A 16241-nucleotide genomic window follows, 5' to 3' on the forward strand; every position below is an offset into this window, starting at 1 on the left:
TCCTCAAAGCGCTCCGCTACTACCTGCCCACGTGAGTGCGTGTGCCAAGGAGCCAGAGCCCCGGGAGCAGCGAGAGGCGAGGCCGAGCGAGGAGACGCAGAGGGGCCGCAGGCAGAGACCCAGCGAGCGCGCTGCCCGGGCGCCGAGCCCAGGGGCCGCCCACTGGCGGGGGAGGCGGGGAGCGCGCAGGAGAGGCGGCGGCGGCCGGGCTTCCCCGGGCTTCCCCTCGCCCCGGCGCGAGCGCAAGGCGCGGCCGGCCTAGGGCGCGGAGGCGGTGCCGGGAGCGGGGGACTTGGGAGTCCCCGAGGCGTCCTCCCGCTCCGCGCAGGGGCCGCGGGGCGGGGAGCGTCGGGGGCGGTCGGCGCGGTGTCCCCGAACCCCGGAGCCTCGGGCGGGAGATTTGGGCTGAGCCCTCCCGGCCGCCCACCCGCCCCTCCCGGCGCCCGCCTCCCGCCCCCGCCCGCGGCCTGGAGCGCGCCTCCCTCGCCGCCCCGGGTCTGGCGAGCCGGCACCGGCCGAGCTGCGGGAGCCACCGAGAGCACCAGCCGCCGCCGCCGCCGCAGCGGGAGCCGTTCCGGCTGCACCATGCGAGAACTGGCCATCGAGATCGGGGTCCGAGCCCTGCTTTTCGGGGTCTTCGTGTAAGTAGTGGCGCGCCGCAGGTCGGGGCGCGCGGACTCGGGGACCCACGGACCGAGCGTCTGGGCACCCCAAGTTTGTTTGCGTCCCTCCGGGGCCTGGATTGGAGGGCCCCTTCCCCGCCCAGGGGTGCGTCCTAGGGGGCCTAGAGAGACCCTTCTGGCCCCCTTCTTGGGACTCTGCGCACGAAGGGACCCCCTCGCGCGAGACTGAGCCGGCTCCCGTCACCCCCAACGCGCCAGGTCCCCTGGCCGGCGCCTTTCCCGGCCCTGCACCACCTGCCGGGGATTCTGGATGCTCCCGGGAACGCAGAGGCGCACCCTCGTTGGCGCCCTGGGGAAGTTTCTTCCTGAGTGTGATCTTCGGAGCCCGATGTTTGCAGTCTCTGCTCCTGGCTGCATCCTTCCTGGATCCGCGCGGGGCCCAGGGCCGGGCTGGGTCTCCCCTCGCGCCCCGGGCTTTAGCGCCGCGGGGGTTTGGGGGGGTGGGTCCTGGTGAGCGTTTCCCCTGGAGGCATTTGCGGTACTTCTCCGGCTGGAAAACTGTTGCTGCGGCGGCTGAGAAGTCGGAGGGCCGGCAGCCCGGAATGTGGGCTCCATATGCCCAGAGCTCCGTGCGGAGTCCGTGTCCACTTAGGGCAGCAGCGAGATGCCCCGGGGGCCCTGAGCGGCGGGTGCTTGGCAAGAGGGGGATCTGGCAATGGGTTTTTTCAGAGACGTCTGAGCCCCACTGTACCCCCGGGGACCCGCTGCCCCCCAGCTTCCCCCGCGCCCAAGCAGCGGCGATCTGTCGCGTCTCTGCCCTTCAGATTCAAGCCCAGAACATCCGCTCAGACCCATTCCCAGCCTTCTGTCATCTCCTGTCACCTAGGCGCCCATGTCTACATTTGTCCCTCCATTAGGGGTTCAGGTTCTCTCTCCTCCTCGCGCAGGGCTGTTTTCAGACACATTTTAAATATTTAAGTTGCATGAACTTTCTGGATTTGCATTTTTTTTTTTTTTTAAGCCCATTGAGCCATTCCAAACAGGAGGCCTCTCTCTGGATTTCTGCACCTTGGTCCGGAGTCCTTGGTGGCAGGTGGGAGGCTGTGAGACGACTTTGGTTTTGTTCACCCAGAAATGCAAAGAAATGCCCTTTCTGGCATGTTTTTCTTTACCAGGGACTAAATTCATCCAGCGTGTTTATTCACACTGCTAGAAAAAAATCCGTGAGCTTCCCCCAGATGCAGAAACCCCCTCTCCTAGCTTCTGACTAAACACTGGTGTTATTCAGTGGGAAGAAGAACTCGGGTGGTTCCTGAGGCACTTCAGAAAAAAACAGAAAACACTTTTCCCTCCTCTTAGTCTATTTTTCTACCTTTGGAATATACACTCAAACTAGTACTTGCCCTGCGATCAGATGGGGACAGCTTCCAATTGGCAGTTAGTCTGAGCCCTATTAAAGTATTATGTGATAGAAATGATAAAATAGTGTTCAGTGCTCAGCAAAATTTACCATTTGTTGGGTGAATGTTTGTGTGAGTGATGTTGAAATAAAGTGAGATAGGCTTTTCGGCTGCTAGTTTTGTTTGCCACTGGCAATCATCAAATTTTTTTAAAAAGATCCAATGATATGTTAATATTTGTATTACTTTCAAACACTCCTTCAAATATCTGCCCCAATCAAACATTTATGCGATGTTTACAAATATGTAATGAGTGGTCCATGCAGTGGATTTGGAAATTTGATAATTATCGTTTTATGTGCTTCTTGCTTCCTCTAAAGATGTTATGTAAAAACCAGGCAGTTTATTTATTTTTTCCTCCAGCTTCCCCTTTGAATTAATTACTTAATGGGGGATCTGCTGTCACCCAGAGGGGATCTGTTATCACCCGAAATCTTGGGCGCTGATGGCATTTTTGTATGATTCCCTGGCTTTGTATCAAATTGGAAATATTAACAGTGTGTCCAACTTGTGGCTCTTTTACCTGCAAAGACCAGCTTCGGTATCTGTGCTCAACTCCCTGGGTGGGAATCTTGGATGCTTAGATGCTGTTATCATCAGGCAGATACTGACTTCCGGAAGGACTGGTGTGGAGATACAGATGACCCTTTGTTTTCTTAGATAAGCTTCTGGCGAGATGACAGACGCTGGCTTTCTGGGGTGGGAGGAGTTTTATTTTTCCTTTCGCTGATGCTGGTCTGATGGCAGGCTTCAGTGGCTTGAACCCACCTCTAGTCATGAAGGTGGCGGTCTCAGTAGGAGGGCTTCATCCTAGTAGGTTTAGAAAGTCCCTCTGGACAAGCCAAATCCATTTCTCTGCTGTTGGGTACAACTTAGATGACACTATCTGGTTCTACTTGATGTATCTACCTTATTTCTGAGGATAAGGGAATAATCTTTTGCTGGGGGATACTTTATTTCTTTGCCGACTTGTGCCTCTGGGGAACATCACCTGTAGATGTACCTGTTCTCTGATCAGATTTGCTCTGCATGAAATTAGAACCCCACTTCCTGGTGCCCAAAGTCACGTCTGACTCTTTTGTAACCCTGTGGACTGTAGCCCACCAGGCTCCTCTGTACATGGGATTTCTCAGGCAAAAATACTGGAGTGGGTTGTCATTACCTTCACCAGGGGGTTCTTCCTGACCCAGGGATCAAACCTGCATCTCCTGGCATTGGGAGGCGGATTCTTTATGGCTGAGCCACCAGGGAAGCGCCCCCAGAGGTGTGAGGTTAGTGCTATTACAGTGCATTTGTGGATCCCTGGATAGTGGGGATAGACTTGGAAAGAAGGTTTCCCTTGTTCTCTTAGGGAACCGGTTCTCCGTCTCTAAACCAGGTTTAGCACTGAACTTTGATGACTCAGGATTCTAAGAGGATGCTTTTCATGGACCACTCTCCAGAGAGCACCCGAGAAATGCTCATCCTGCCTGAGAAGCTCAATCTCCGAGGAGAAAATTAGTAACAAGTAATGCCCATCAGGGCTGGTATGTAAAGTTTAACTTACCAGGAAATAAATTGGTTTGGGGAATCAGTGTTTAGGAAACATCGAAGTACAGTGTGCAGCTTTGAGGCTGAATTTAGTACTTTGAGACTGTGGGCTTTGCTCTTCCTCAGGGGTCCCATGGGAGGGCATCTCAGGTGACACTAGTGATAAGGAACTGGCCTGCCAATGCAGGAGACATGAGATGTGGGTTCAATCCCTGGGTCACGAAGATCCCCTGCAGGAAGGCCTGACAACCCACTCCAGTATTCTTGCCTAGATAACCCTACGGAGCCTGGTGGGCTGCAGTCCATAGGGTCGCAAAGAGACAGACATGACTGAAGTGACTTAGTGTGGCATGGCAGTGGCTGGGGGAAAAGCAGAGAGAAGGAGCACCCACAGGCTCCTCCGTTCTGCCATCACCCGAGATGCCAGCAGGGATACTGTGAGTGTTCCTGCTGGCTAAAGCCAGCACTGGATGCTGCTGAGTGAGTGGAGCGTGGATACAAGGTGGTCAGTCAGTGGCCCTATAACCCACGGTGTGTATACTGCTAGTGGTACACTATTTCTACTTTTCCACCTTGGCCACTCCAATAACTACCATTTACTCAGGGCTTACTATGTGCCAGGCACTAATAAAGACAATCGCATATACTATTTAACCACTATATGCACCTGATGAGGTGGGTGTGTTGACATTTCTAATCATGGATGAAGGATCTGGAACACAGATTAAGGAACTGCCATAGAGCTGGTAAGGGTACAGAGATCTAAATCTCAATGCCCCAGCTCTCAGTCAGCTCGCTGTACAGCTTCAAAAAAAACCCAACAACAACCAGCAGTGGTCTGTTGAGGGCTCGCTGTCTACCAAAGGGACTCCATGCGATTTCTCCTTTAAGCCTCATTTTACTTGAAGGTATCCTCTTAATTTTTCTGACTTTGCAAATAAGGAGACCAAGGTTTAGAAAGGCTAAGAACTTGTCTGCAGATACTCAGTCAGCAAGAGGTATAAGATGGTTTCAGGCAGTTGCCTTCCCTTCCCAAAGCTGCCGAGACGAACTCTGTCCAGTTCCAGGCTTCCAGACTGGAGCCAAAGTGACCACCTCTTAGAAGCCATCCCTTTATGTGGTCCCTTATCTTTAGAGAAGCACGGTCTGGACTAATGTCACTCTAGTTCTAAAACCAGACTCTCTGACATCTCAGTGGTGGAGGGGGCCAGCTGTGGTTCAGCTTCCCTAAGAGGAGGGGTTGGGCTTGTTACAGATTTTACGGGTCTTCCTTATGTCTCTGGAGCCCAGAGAGCATGACATGATGAGGAAGTTGCCAGTAAAAACATTAAAGGACTAGCGCTGCTTTCTCTTGCCATTGTTGGCCATTCCCCACTGGGGCATCAGTTAAATGGGAGAAGCCTTTATTTATAGCGCTGCAGAAAGGACCCTGGAAATATGATGATGACCTGAAATGCTAACGGGGTGGGTGGGGGATGGCGCAGATGAGCTGCCTACTTCATTTGTGAGTCTGGGGTCCTCAACTTCTCTTTTCCTTCCCACGTCCCTCCATCCGCTTTCTCTTTCTCCCTGTGGCTCCTGGAGGGTCCCTGTCTGGGATGTCCCTCCAGTGCTCAGGATGCCAAGCAGTGGTGTTTGCTTCACTTCAGATCAACTCAGCCTCCCTCCTTGAGCACTTCCTATGCTGGAGGCCTGAGCAGGTGGCAGGGATGGTTGGGTAAGGAAGACCAGGAGGCCTCCATGGAGCACGCAGCCTGGCAGAGCAATCATACAACACACTGCTTTTTGTTATTCCTGCCCGCCCCCCCCCATCACTTTGCAATCACTGGTTTTGAAAGTTTGCCTCCAAACATTTCCCTTTTATTATCCATCCAGTCTGTAGGTGCGTGTTTGGCATCTTGTAGGTGCCTGCAGTTATAGTGGTTATTTTTTTTCTCTTTCATTAGTAAACCTCCATTTGTGTAATTCCAAACAGACACAGGGTAACTTGGCACTTTAGCGGATCCAGGTGACTTGCTTGAGGGCCCTGGCTGTGACATGGATTTTTGGAATATTGGCAGTAGCTAATAGATCTTTCTTTATTACCCCGAGGATTCTGGTTTCAGACTCGAGGTTGGGGAGGGCTATGGTGTTTGGAGCAGACTGCTCGGTCTTACTTAGAAGGAGGAATTAATTAGCCCTGGGAGGAATGAGAAGGAAGAGACAGGTGCCAAGGAAGGTTGCTTAGAGCTGGCATCTCTCACCTGAGTCTTGAGCAGGGCATGGAAGGTGCAGAGAGCCTGGTCCCGAGAACATTCCTGCAGACAGAGTCCTGGAGCCAAAGCCTGGAGGCACATTTTGGGTGGAATTGGCTCAGATGGTAAAGAATCGGCCTACAGTGGAGACCCAGGTTTGATCCCTGGGTTGGGAAGACTCCCTGGAGAAGGGAATGGCAACCTCCTCCAGTACTCTTGCCTGGAGCATCCCATGGATGGAGGAGCCTGCTGGGCTACAGTCCATGGGGTTGCAAAGAGTAGGACACGAATGAGTGACTAACACTAACCAAGCTCACCATGTGTGGCCTCAGTACAAAGTGTGGGTTTCGAGGCTGGGGAGTTGGGTTGTAGGAGGGTCAGGAAATGAGCCTGGCACAAGGACGTCTTAGTGCCCCGCGTGAAGCCTGGATAGTCCCCTGTGTGGAGCGTCCCTGGGGAGCCCTGGGATGTTTGAAACAAAAAAGCACCATGAACAGATACGTGGCCACTGTGGAGGGGTGCAGCAGTTCCCTCGGGCACTGAGGCCCTGGTCCTTCTGTCAGTGACCACGTGCGGCTCTGCTTCTGGGCTCCTCTGTGCTTTCGGGGAGCCTGAGGTTTGTTCTGCCTTCTGCACAGGAATCCACATCCCTGTCTCCTTTGCTTTCCCTGCTCCTTCCCCTGGGCCTTGCATGGTTGGTGCTCAGGAGAGCTCACCAGCTGGCACTTGGTTTGTGAAGATCATGTTTATAGACCTCTGAGTGTTCAGCATCCATGGAGAGCAAGGCTTCCTGAAGGGCAGCCTGTGGACCACCTGTGCATGAATTACCTGGGCCCATTCAGGCCTAACTGGATCAACCTTCTGAGTGGAGCCCACCCCTGGAATGGGTGAACACTCCCATCAGCCTGTGGAGTGTTGCATTTTCATCAGACGATCCTTCTGTCCACCACATTTGGGAGCTACTGATGTGCACTTAACAGTGGCTTGAGACCCTCTTGTGGTCTAGGGTCGCCTCTGGCTATTTTCTCCTTTGGTTACATGGGAGACGACCGTTCCCAAATCCCTGCTTTTAGGTGGGGCTGTGGGAAACATGGGCAGAGTGATAGGGGTCAGCTTCAGGTTGAGGCAGCATCAGGCCCCTTGGGTGACCTGTCATAGTCCTTGTCTGTTGGCGGCAAGCATGGAGCTCTGTGTTGAGATGGCAAAGCTGCCAGATGCCAGCTGCTATTGGAGGTGGACTTGTGGGACAGAAGGAAGCTTTTTTTTCATTAACTGTGATTTGTGGACTGAGGTAGCTCAGCTGGTAAAGAATCCACCCTGCAGTGCGGGAGACCTGGGTTCGATCCCTGGGTTGGGAAGATCCCCTGGAGAAGGGAAAGGCTACCCACTCCAGTATTCTGGCCTGGAGAATTCCATGGATTGTGTATAATCCATGGGGTTGCAAAGAGTCAGATATGCCTGAGTGACTTTCACTTTAGCTACTGTAGCAGAAATCTATTCTACCTAATATACCTGTAATAATTTTGCTCACTCTCTAGAAACAAAGGGTTGTTTGAGGCAAAGTGCAAATGATGAACCGTGGGCTTTGGAGCTAGATGGATCGGGGCTGGGATGGGATTTTGACTCTGCTACCAACTAGCAAGTTGCCTAAAACCTCAGTTTTTTCATGAGTGAAACGGGTTAGTTCCTACTTCACTGGGTTTTATTAAGGTGCTGTAATTGCCTATAGTACATACACCGATAATAGGTGTCTGCTCCCCACTCTTGTGAATCCTTATTATATGTAGTGTCAGAACATGGCAGTGTAGTGTAGTGGTCACAGTCAAGGCCCTTGGCGTCGGGTTACCGGGGCTTGAATCCTGGTTTTGTCACTTAGCTGTGTGAACTTTTTAGCAAAGTGTTTATCCTAGTTCAACCCATGTTTCTCCATCTGTTCTCCATCAACAGCACCCTTGGATGTAAGACTTGTGAGTACTAAATGAGAGAGCCTCAACAAATGGTGATATGATTTTTATTATCCTTTTATTGAGATGAATCCGTAATGTACACACTGAGGAAATTGCCATAGGTGGCTGATGATACTCTTATTGCAAATGATTTACTACAAGATTTCTGTAAAATAATTAACTCCTTTATATTTCGAACGATTGCTTTTAGCCCCCCAAAGTGAGTACATGAATTGCCACGAGTTCATTCAGTGAGCTGTACCCCCATATTAAAGCATGGGGTGCTGTCTCTCTGACGGCGTCTCAGCCCTGTAGCTTCTCCGCGGTGACAAATCACTGCCCTTTTATAGCAGTGATTCTAGGACACTGAATCAGAAGTGTTATCGGCATTCGCTAATACGTAAGGAAGATGCCGTGTTCCCATCATTGACTTTTGAGTCTGTGCTTGTCACACAGAGTTCTGCTAGAAGCCTGGTGCAGACAATTCTTCAATCAGACACCCCGTGTACCCTCTAGTCTCTGCATACCAGACCAAGTCTACCCAGCGCTTCTCCCCCACCCAGGAGGGCATCTGCTCTGCCTTCTGATAAATGGAGCATCCTTCTGTTTGAAATATTATTTGCCACTGTAGAATGAGTTGGCTGTACCCAGAATTCTGAGAATTGGTGATGTTTTCCCACAGGGAGATAAATGCTTACAATGCCCCAAAAAGAGATCATTAGTTTTATAGCTTTGGGATAAAGTTATCTCAATTAGTTATAAAGATTATGCCTTTTATGACCCACACAAGGCTCATAAAAGCTCCATATCTCTATTTTTCTGTGATAGTGTTTTTAAATATGAAAATTGTCTCAGTAATATTGTTTCTTTAAAAAATATAATCTTGGTGTTCTGTGGATGAATTAGAAACCCTGGTTCACCATGAGGAAGTAAATTCGTACAGGACTTGGCAATGCCTGGGATGGATGAGCAAGAAGCCAGGAGGGGCTGGGACTGTGGAGCCCAAGGACTGCTTCATCACAATCTTTTAATACGTGACTGTGAAAAATTGTCCCGTCGAGGTGAGGGACGAGTTGTTATTCTTTCTCCACCGAAGACAAAGGAGTGAGAAACGGGGTCAGAAGCTGCAGGAGCATCTAGGCTGGTTTGCAGAAAGGAAACAGTCTGCCGATCAGCACTAGATATATCTTTCTCCTTTACCAGAGGGTTTTTAAAATGTGTTTTTTTATTGAAGTATCAGTTTGAACCATGTGGAATTGCTGATACTTGACTGTTTTGACCTACAGACTCAGGAATTTCATCTCAGTCCAAACTAAAAATAATATTCACAAAGAAAAGTGCATGATTCATGATTGTACAGAGCACCCTCCATCCTCACAGCCCCTTCTGCCACCCTGAGGGTCTCTATCATTCTAAACTTCTAACAACATTTTTGAGCTTTGTGTAAATGGCATCATGCACTGTGTATACTGTTTTCTGTAGCTTTTTTTGGGCTTTTTGCTTGGGGCATGCTTTGGAGACTTATCCATGTTGTGCATAGTTTTGGTTTGTTAATTCTCATTGTTATTGAATGATGGTACCTTTTTGCTTACTCATTATATGGATATCATTTATGGATATTTGGATTATTTATTATTTTTGGCTACTAAGCATAATGCTGTTATTGTTTTTAATGAACATATCTGTAATTCCTGTGGGCTATATACTGAGGAGTGGAAATGCTCAGTAACTCATCTGAGGTTTTTAAAGAAGATTTGGCTTCTTTTTGTCTGGCTCAGATTCTGAGAGAGAGCACTAGTCTGTATGCTGCTTTAATCTCCATCCGTTGATCAGTTACTTTGTGTAAAGCACGTGGTGAATGACAGGAGGATGCCCAGAGCCTGGGTCTCTACTCTGCAGGAGGGGGATAGCACGGCACCAAAGTCTGCTCGTGGGCGGTGAAGCTGTATCCTGATTGCTGGTGAGAGAGATGTGTCCAGGCTTCCTCATCTGTAAAGTGGGGACCAGATATCATTGCTGAGGAGGCTTAAAGGTAAAGGGATGTAATGTTGTGACACATGTTTGTGTTAAAGCCAGGCTCCTTTCCTTCCTCCGCCTCTCTTCCGTTCACTGGGGAGGTCGAGATTCAGTTCAGTCGCTCAGTCATGTCCGACTCGTTGCGACCCCATGGACTGCAGAACACCAGGCCTCCCTGTCCATCACCAACTCCCAAAGCTTGCTCAAACTCATGTCCATCCAGTTGGTGATGCCATCCAACCATCTCATCCTCTGTCGTCCCCTTCTTCTCCTGCCTTTAAACTTTCCCAGAGTCAGGGTCTTTTCCAGTGAGTCAGCTCTTCACATCAGGTGGCCAAAGTGTTAGAGTCTCAGTTTCAGCATCAGTCCTTCCAATGAATCTTCAGGACTGATTTTCTTTAGGATGGACTGGGTGGATCTCCTTGCAGTCCAAGGGACTCTTGAGTCTTCTCCAATACCACAGTTCAAAAATGCTCAGCTTTCTGTATAGTCTAACTCTCACATCCATACCATGACTACTGGAAAAACTATAGCTTTGACTAGATGGACCTTTGTTGGCAAAGTAATGTCTCTGCTTTTTAATATGCTGTCTAGGTTGATCATAGCTTTTCTTCCATGAACAGTATGAAAAGGGGGAGGTCGAGATAGAGGTAAATAAAAGATACCTAATGTCACAAACAGGGAAATCAAACCAGTCAATCCTAAAGGAAATCAACCCTGAATATTCATTGGAAGGACTGATGCTGAAGCTGAAGCTCTAATACATTGGCCACCTGATGCAAAGAAACGACTCATTGGAAAAGACCCTGATGCTGGGAAAGATTGAGGGCAGGAGGAGAAAGGGGTGGGAAAGGATGAGATGGTTAGATAGCATCACGGAGCCAATGGATATGAGTTTGTGCAAACTCCAGGAGATGATGAAGGACAAAAAAGCCTGGCATGCTGCAGTCCACGGGGTCACAAAGAGTCAGACACGATTGAACAATTGAACGACAAGAATGGTGTCACAATGTGATAATAATAATGAGTGCAGCTCTCAGTGCCACAGCAGAGGTGAACCTGGAGCTGGTATCTGGGAAGGCTGAGTGGGTGTTCTGAATCATTGTCCAAGAAGTCATTGAGAAGAAGAAGAGGCTTATATGCGTGGATAGGGGCTTCTCTGGTGGCTTAGTCATAAAGAATCAGTCTGTGATGCAGGAGACTGCTTATGTGTATGGGGGGTACCCTTTAATTGACCTGTCTCTCCGTCTTGGTTACAGGAAACAAGTTTTAATACTAAGCATATGCCATGTTCATACTAGGCATTTGTCACACCCTAGATGACTTGATCTTTTCAATCCTTTACTCTAGGAGGTGATACTGTTGTCCTAATTTACAGAGTTTAATGTTCTTCAAAAGCAGAGAACTCTTACCAATCAATATGAGAAGAAAAGAGCTCTTCCAAAAACAAACAAAAAAAGGGACAGTGGACAGGAGCTAACAAAACTACAAAACTACAAATAATCTATTTTAAATCTTTGGTTTCCAAAGAAGTTCGAGATATGCATCTAAAAATGATAAAATACATTGCCTATAGATTAGCACAAGCTTTTTATGGGCTCCGATGAACAATTGTAGCCATTGAACTTAGTTTTGTACATAATGTAGATAACTATTTGTTAGCTTGGAAGATATCCATAAACTGTTGTTAAGTGATAAAAAGCAGGTTACATAAGTGTGTATAAAGCTACTGTAATGTGGTAATAGAATAAAATCAATTTGTATCTATGTCTGTAAGAAAATAGCTATAAAGATAAACAACGAAATCTTAATGGTGGTTATTTCAGGCTGATGGGATTATATAATATTTGCTTTTTTTCATTATACCATTTGTTGTGTAATTATTTTACAGTAAACATTTATTACTTTCATACATAATTAGAAATTGACTTAGATGTTTCCTGTTGTGGGGGAAAAAAGAAGCTAATGAAATATCCATAGACAGGGCACTGGATGATTCTTTTCTGATTGCTTTAGAAATATCTGAAGTGGGAATGTGTCAAAAATCAACCTTACTATATTTCATGTCAAGTAAAATGTTTAAAGGAAAATCAGAAAGTAAGGATTAACACACAGGATGTGTGAGATCATGGTAAAACAGATATGATCAGATGCTACAGGTGGAATTATAAATGGACATAAGCCTTTTGAAGAGTAATATCACAGTGCATAGATAGCCATAAAAATTATTCCTGTTCTTTGACTTAGAATGCTTTAAAAAGTATGTTGAAACACTGATATAAAAGATGCAAAATCCTCATATATAAAGGTGTTCATTGCTATGTTCCATGCCAAGCAAATACACTTGTCAAATAAAAATAAATTAAAGTTCAAATGGTCAAAAAAATTTCAAATGATCAATGTTTGAAGAAAAGTTGTAGAAGTTATGGGTATAAAGAAATACTATATAGCTATTAAAGTAGCATTTTTGAAAATCATGAAGAAACAGGGTAAAATTTTATGAAGTAATGTTAAGGGAAGCACGACACAAAAAAATATATATTTCCAGACTTGGAAATAGGTCTGATTCAGACAAATGTTAGAAAAGATTACAAAAAATGAAGGTAGATGGCAATGAATGTTCCCCTTCACTTGAACATTATTTTAAAAATTAAAACAATACAAAAGGTGTAAGTTTCCCAGAACTCCTGCACTTCTGCCAATTCCATTCCCTTCACTTTTTAAAGTTAAACTTTTAAACACATATTTATATAATAAAAAAGAAAATACATTTTGTCTGTAGCTTAATTTTTAACCTTATATACCTTGGAGATATTTTCTATCTTTATAGATCTACTTGATTCTTTTTGCTGGCTGTGTAGTATTCTGTTGTATTAACCTATTCACGGAATTTTAAGAGTGTTTTCATCTTTTGTTATAATAGACAGCGTTGAAGTTGTGCATATATTGTAATGTACCTGCTAAATTACTGCTGTGATAAACCCAATAAATGAAATCTCTGGGCCAAAGGCCACATGTATTATAAATTCTGATGGCTACTACCAGAAGGGAAAGTGAAAGTCGCTTAGTGGTGTCTGATTCTTAGCGACCCCATGGACTGTCCATGGAATTCTCTAGGCCTAGAGTGGGTAGCTTTTCCCTTCTCCAGGGGAGTTTCCCAACCCAGGGATCAAACCCAGGTCTCCCACATTGCAGGCGGAGTCTTAACCAACTGAGCTATCAGGGAAGCCCTGGGTATTACCAAATTGCTGCCCAAATGGCTATACCTACTTACATTCTAGCAATAGTTCAGAGGTATCTGTTTTTTTTTTTTAACATCTTTGCCAATGCTGGATGTTATTAACATTTTATATTTATACCATGAGAGGGAATATAACATTTGCATCTTTTCACTCATGTATGGGAAGTTTGTATTTTTAACTAAAATATCTGCCATTTTCCTTTATTCATGCTTTTATTGGATCTTCACATTTATCTTCCTGATATGTAGGAATGCTTTATTCTTAATAGCTATTGACCTTTTATTTCATAAGTTGCAAGACTTTTACACCTCTATGATTGACTTTTAAGTTTCTTTGCACTTTCTATTATTGTGCATAATAATTAAATCTATCAACCTTTTCCTTTATGGTTTCAGAGTTTCTGTCCTATTTAGAAAGGTGGCTCAGCTGGTAAAGAATCTGCCTGCAATTTGGGATACCTGGGTTCAGTCTCTGGGTTGGGAAGATCCTCTGGAGAAAGGAAAGGCTACCCACTCTGGTTTTCTGGCCTAGAGAATTCCATGGACTGTATAGTCCATTGGGTTTGCAATAAGTCAGACCTGACTGAGCAACTTTCATTTTCACTTTCACTTTTCTCAGCTAAAACATTCTTTTCTCTGTATTGCCTAGTATTTTATACTTTCACTCTTTAATATTAATTCTTTATGACAATTTTAATTCTGTGTGAGATTTAATAATTTAATTTTAATTCTGTATGAGAATTTTTTAAACTTATGGAGTGAAGTGGAGGATTTAACATCTTTCTTACATGTGGTTTTTCAATTACAAAATAGCCATTGTTTTCTCAGTGACTTCTTCATCACGGAACAAACCTCTGTATGTTCGTAGATTGCAGGTGAATTCTATTGTGATTATTTGTTTGCCTGGTTGTGGCTCAATATAACATTTCAATTATTGTAACTTTATAGTTTATTGAGATATCTGAAGGGGCCCCTTCTTCCTGAGAAGGTTTAGATTACAGGATCCAGAACCAGGAAGTCTGGGGCTCAAAATACTAATCCGCCGTTGACTAATTATGTGAACTTGGGTGGTTTGCTTTATCTGTCTGTGTTTCAGCTCCCTAGTTTTAAATATGGAGATGATTACAGTGTTTGGAGAAGGAAATGGCAGCCCACTCCAGAATTCTTGCCTGGAGAACCTCATGGACAGAGGAGCCTAGAGGGCTCATGGGGTCACAAAGAGTTGGACACGACTTAACGACTGAACAACAGCTACAGTGCTAAAATAGTTTCATTGAATTGAGATCAGTGACTGTGGCTTGTATGATTTTTAAAAAAATTTTGTTATGATTCTCAGTATGGTCACATACATAGTCAATTTTAAAATTCACATACAGTGTAAATTTTGGTAAATTTACATAGTTTGAACATAATGAATAGTTTCTGTTTGGTGGATATAAAGCTCTAAATATATTAAAGCAAGTTAGCTGTGCAGTTCAAATCCTCATATTTTCACTCTTTTAAATTTGTTCTTTTAAATGTGAAGATATGCTCCCTATGTCAAACTGGGGTAATTAAAGCTTTCACATTTTTTGAGATAACTAATATTTCTTTTGTATTGCTGCCAACTTAATTCTGTTTTCTTTAAGTGGTGCTCATTTTTGTATTTTTCTTTCCCCTTTTCTTTCTTGCTTTGCTGAATAGTTCAAGTTTTCTTTGCTACCTCCCTTTATTTCCTTTAGTAATCGATTTGTAAGTGAAATTACTATGTCCATTTCTAGGTAGTTTTCTTAAATTATCTTTCATTCTGATGAAATTGAACGTCTTATCATTACGAAGTTTCTATCTTTGTTTCAATAATCTTTATCTTAAAGTCTACTTTATCTACTTTTAATATGTAGATACATTAGGTTTCTTGAGATTAATGTCTGCACAGAATGTATTCTTCAGTCTTTTTACTTTCAACCTATCTGTATTTTTATGTTTAATGTATAAAACTCTGAGTCTTATAAACAGCTTTTAGTTGTGCCTTTTAATTTTATCCAGTCTGACCAGTCTCTGCCATTCAGTTGGAGCTGTTAAGCCATTACAGTTAACGCAATGGATATGGTTGAGTTGAAGCCTACCACCTTCTTACTTGATTTTTATTTTTTTCCATCTATTCTTGTTTCCCTTTTCCTGTCTTCTTTTAGGCTAATCAAATACTTATTAGTATTCTACTTTATCTCCTTTATTGTATTTTAATTATACCTCTTTAAAAAATTCATATGATTCTCTATACATTACAATATACATTTTTTACTTGTCATTGTTAAGTCAATATTATACCATTTTATGTACAATGTAAGAATCTTTAAAAAACATGTTTTTCTCATGCCTTTGGTACATTGTCTTAGATTTCACTTTTATGTACAAGCCCCATAAAACATTTACATTATTCTGTCTTAGCAATTAATACATTTTTACAGAAATTAAATTTTAAATATATGTTTACCCACACATCTACCATTTCTAGTACTCTTTATTACTTCTTGCATATTTGATTTTCCCTTTAGGATTATATCCCTTCAGCCTAGATAACTTCCTTTAGCATTTCTTGTAGGGAAGGTTTGCCAGGAATGAATTCTTTTGGCTTTTGCTTTATTGAATTTGTCTTTATTTTGCCTCAACTTTGGAAAGATATTTTTGTTTGTTATGGAATTCTAGATTGACAATTTTCTTTCGGTACTTTAGAGATGGCTTTGAATTTTAGATTTTAATATTTTGATGAGAAGTCAGCTGTCACTGTTACTGTCACTCTTCTGAATGCCACATGTTTTCCAGTTGGCTGATTTTAAAACTTCATTTTTGGTTGGCAGCAATTTGTCTATGATATGTCTCATGTGGTCTCATTTGTATTTTTTTTTTTTACAGCTCAACTAGACAAATCTTTTATCAGATAGACAGTAGATAGTACGCTTCTGAGACAAGGGAGAAGGCCATCCCCAAAGGAGTGGCACATTTGTATTTTTGCTGCTTAGGTTCATAGAGATTTTTGGAGCAATGATTTGATATCTTTCATCAATTAGTTATTCTCAAGACATTATTTTTTCAAATATTTCTTTAGCCCCAGTCTGTCTCTCCTTTCCTTCTGGTTCTTCAGTTATACGTATATCAGACAGTTTCTTTTTTTATTATTCCGTAGGTCTTGGGTAGCTCTTTCTGGTTTTTTT

At 44.4% G+C, this 16241-nt stretch overlaps 1 protein-coding gene across 2 annotated transcripts in view; it reads left to right on the forward strand.

Moving 5' to 3' along the window:
- The first annotated feature begins 532 nt into the window (after positions 1–532).
- PLPP4 (phospholipid phosphatase 4) overlaps positions 533–16241 on the forward strand; it is a 141929-nt gene continuing 126220 nt past the window's right edge. For both annotated transcript variants that reach the window (XM_065920139.1, XM_065920140.1), the window contains exon 1: positions 533–641. In XM_065920139.1, coding sequence (XP_065776211.1) covers positions 586–641 — 56 coding nt within the window. In that variant the 5' untranslated portion in view covers positions 533–585. The remainder of the gene's footprint in view (positions 642–16241) is intronic.

Source organism: Muntiacus reevesi, chromosome 2 (assembly GCF_963930625.1).
Source record: "Muntiacus reevesi chromosome 2, mMunRee1.1, whole genome shotgun sequence".
NCBI classification, from domain to species: Eukaryota; Metazoa; Chordata; class Mammalia; order Artiodactyla; family Cervidae; genus Muntiacus; species Muntiacus reevesi.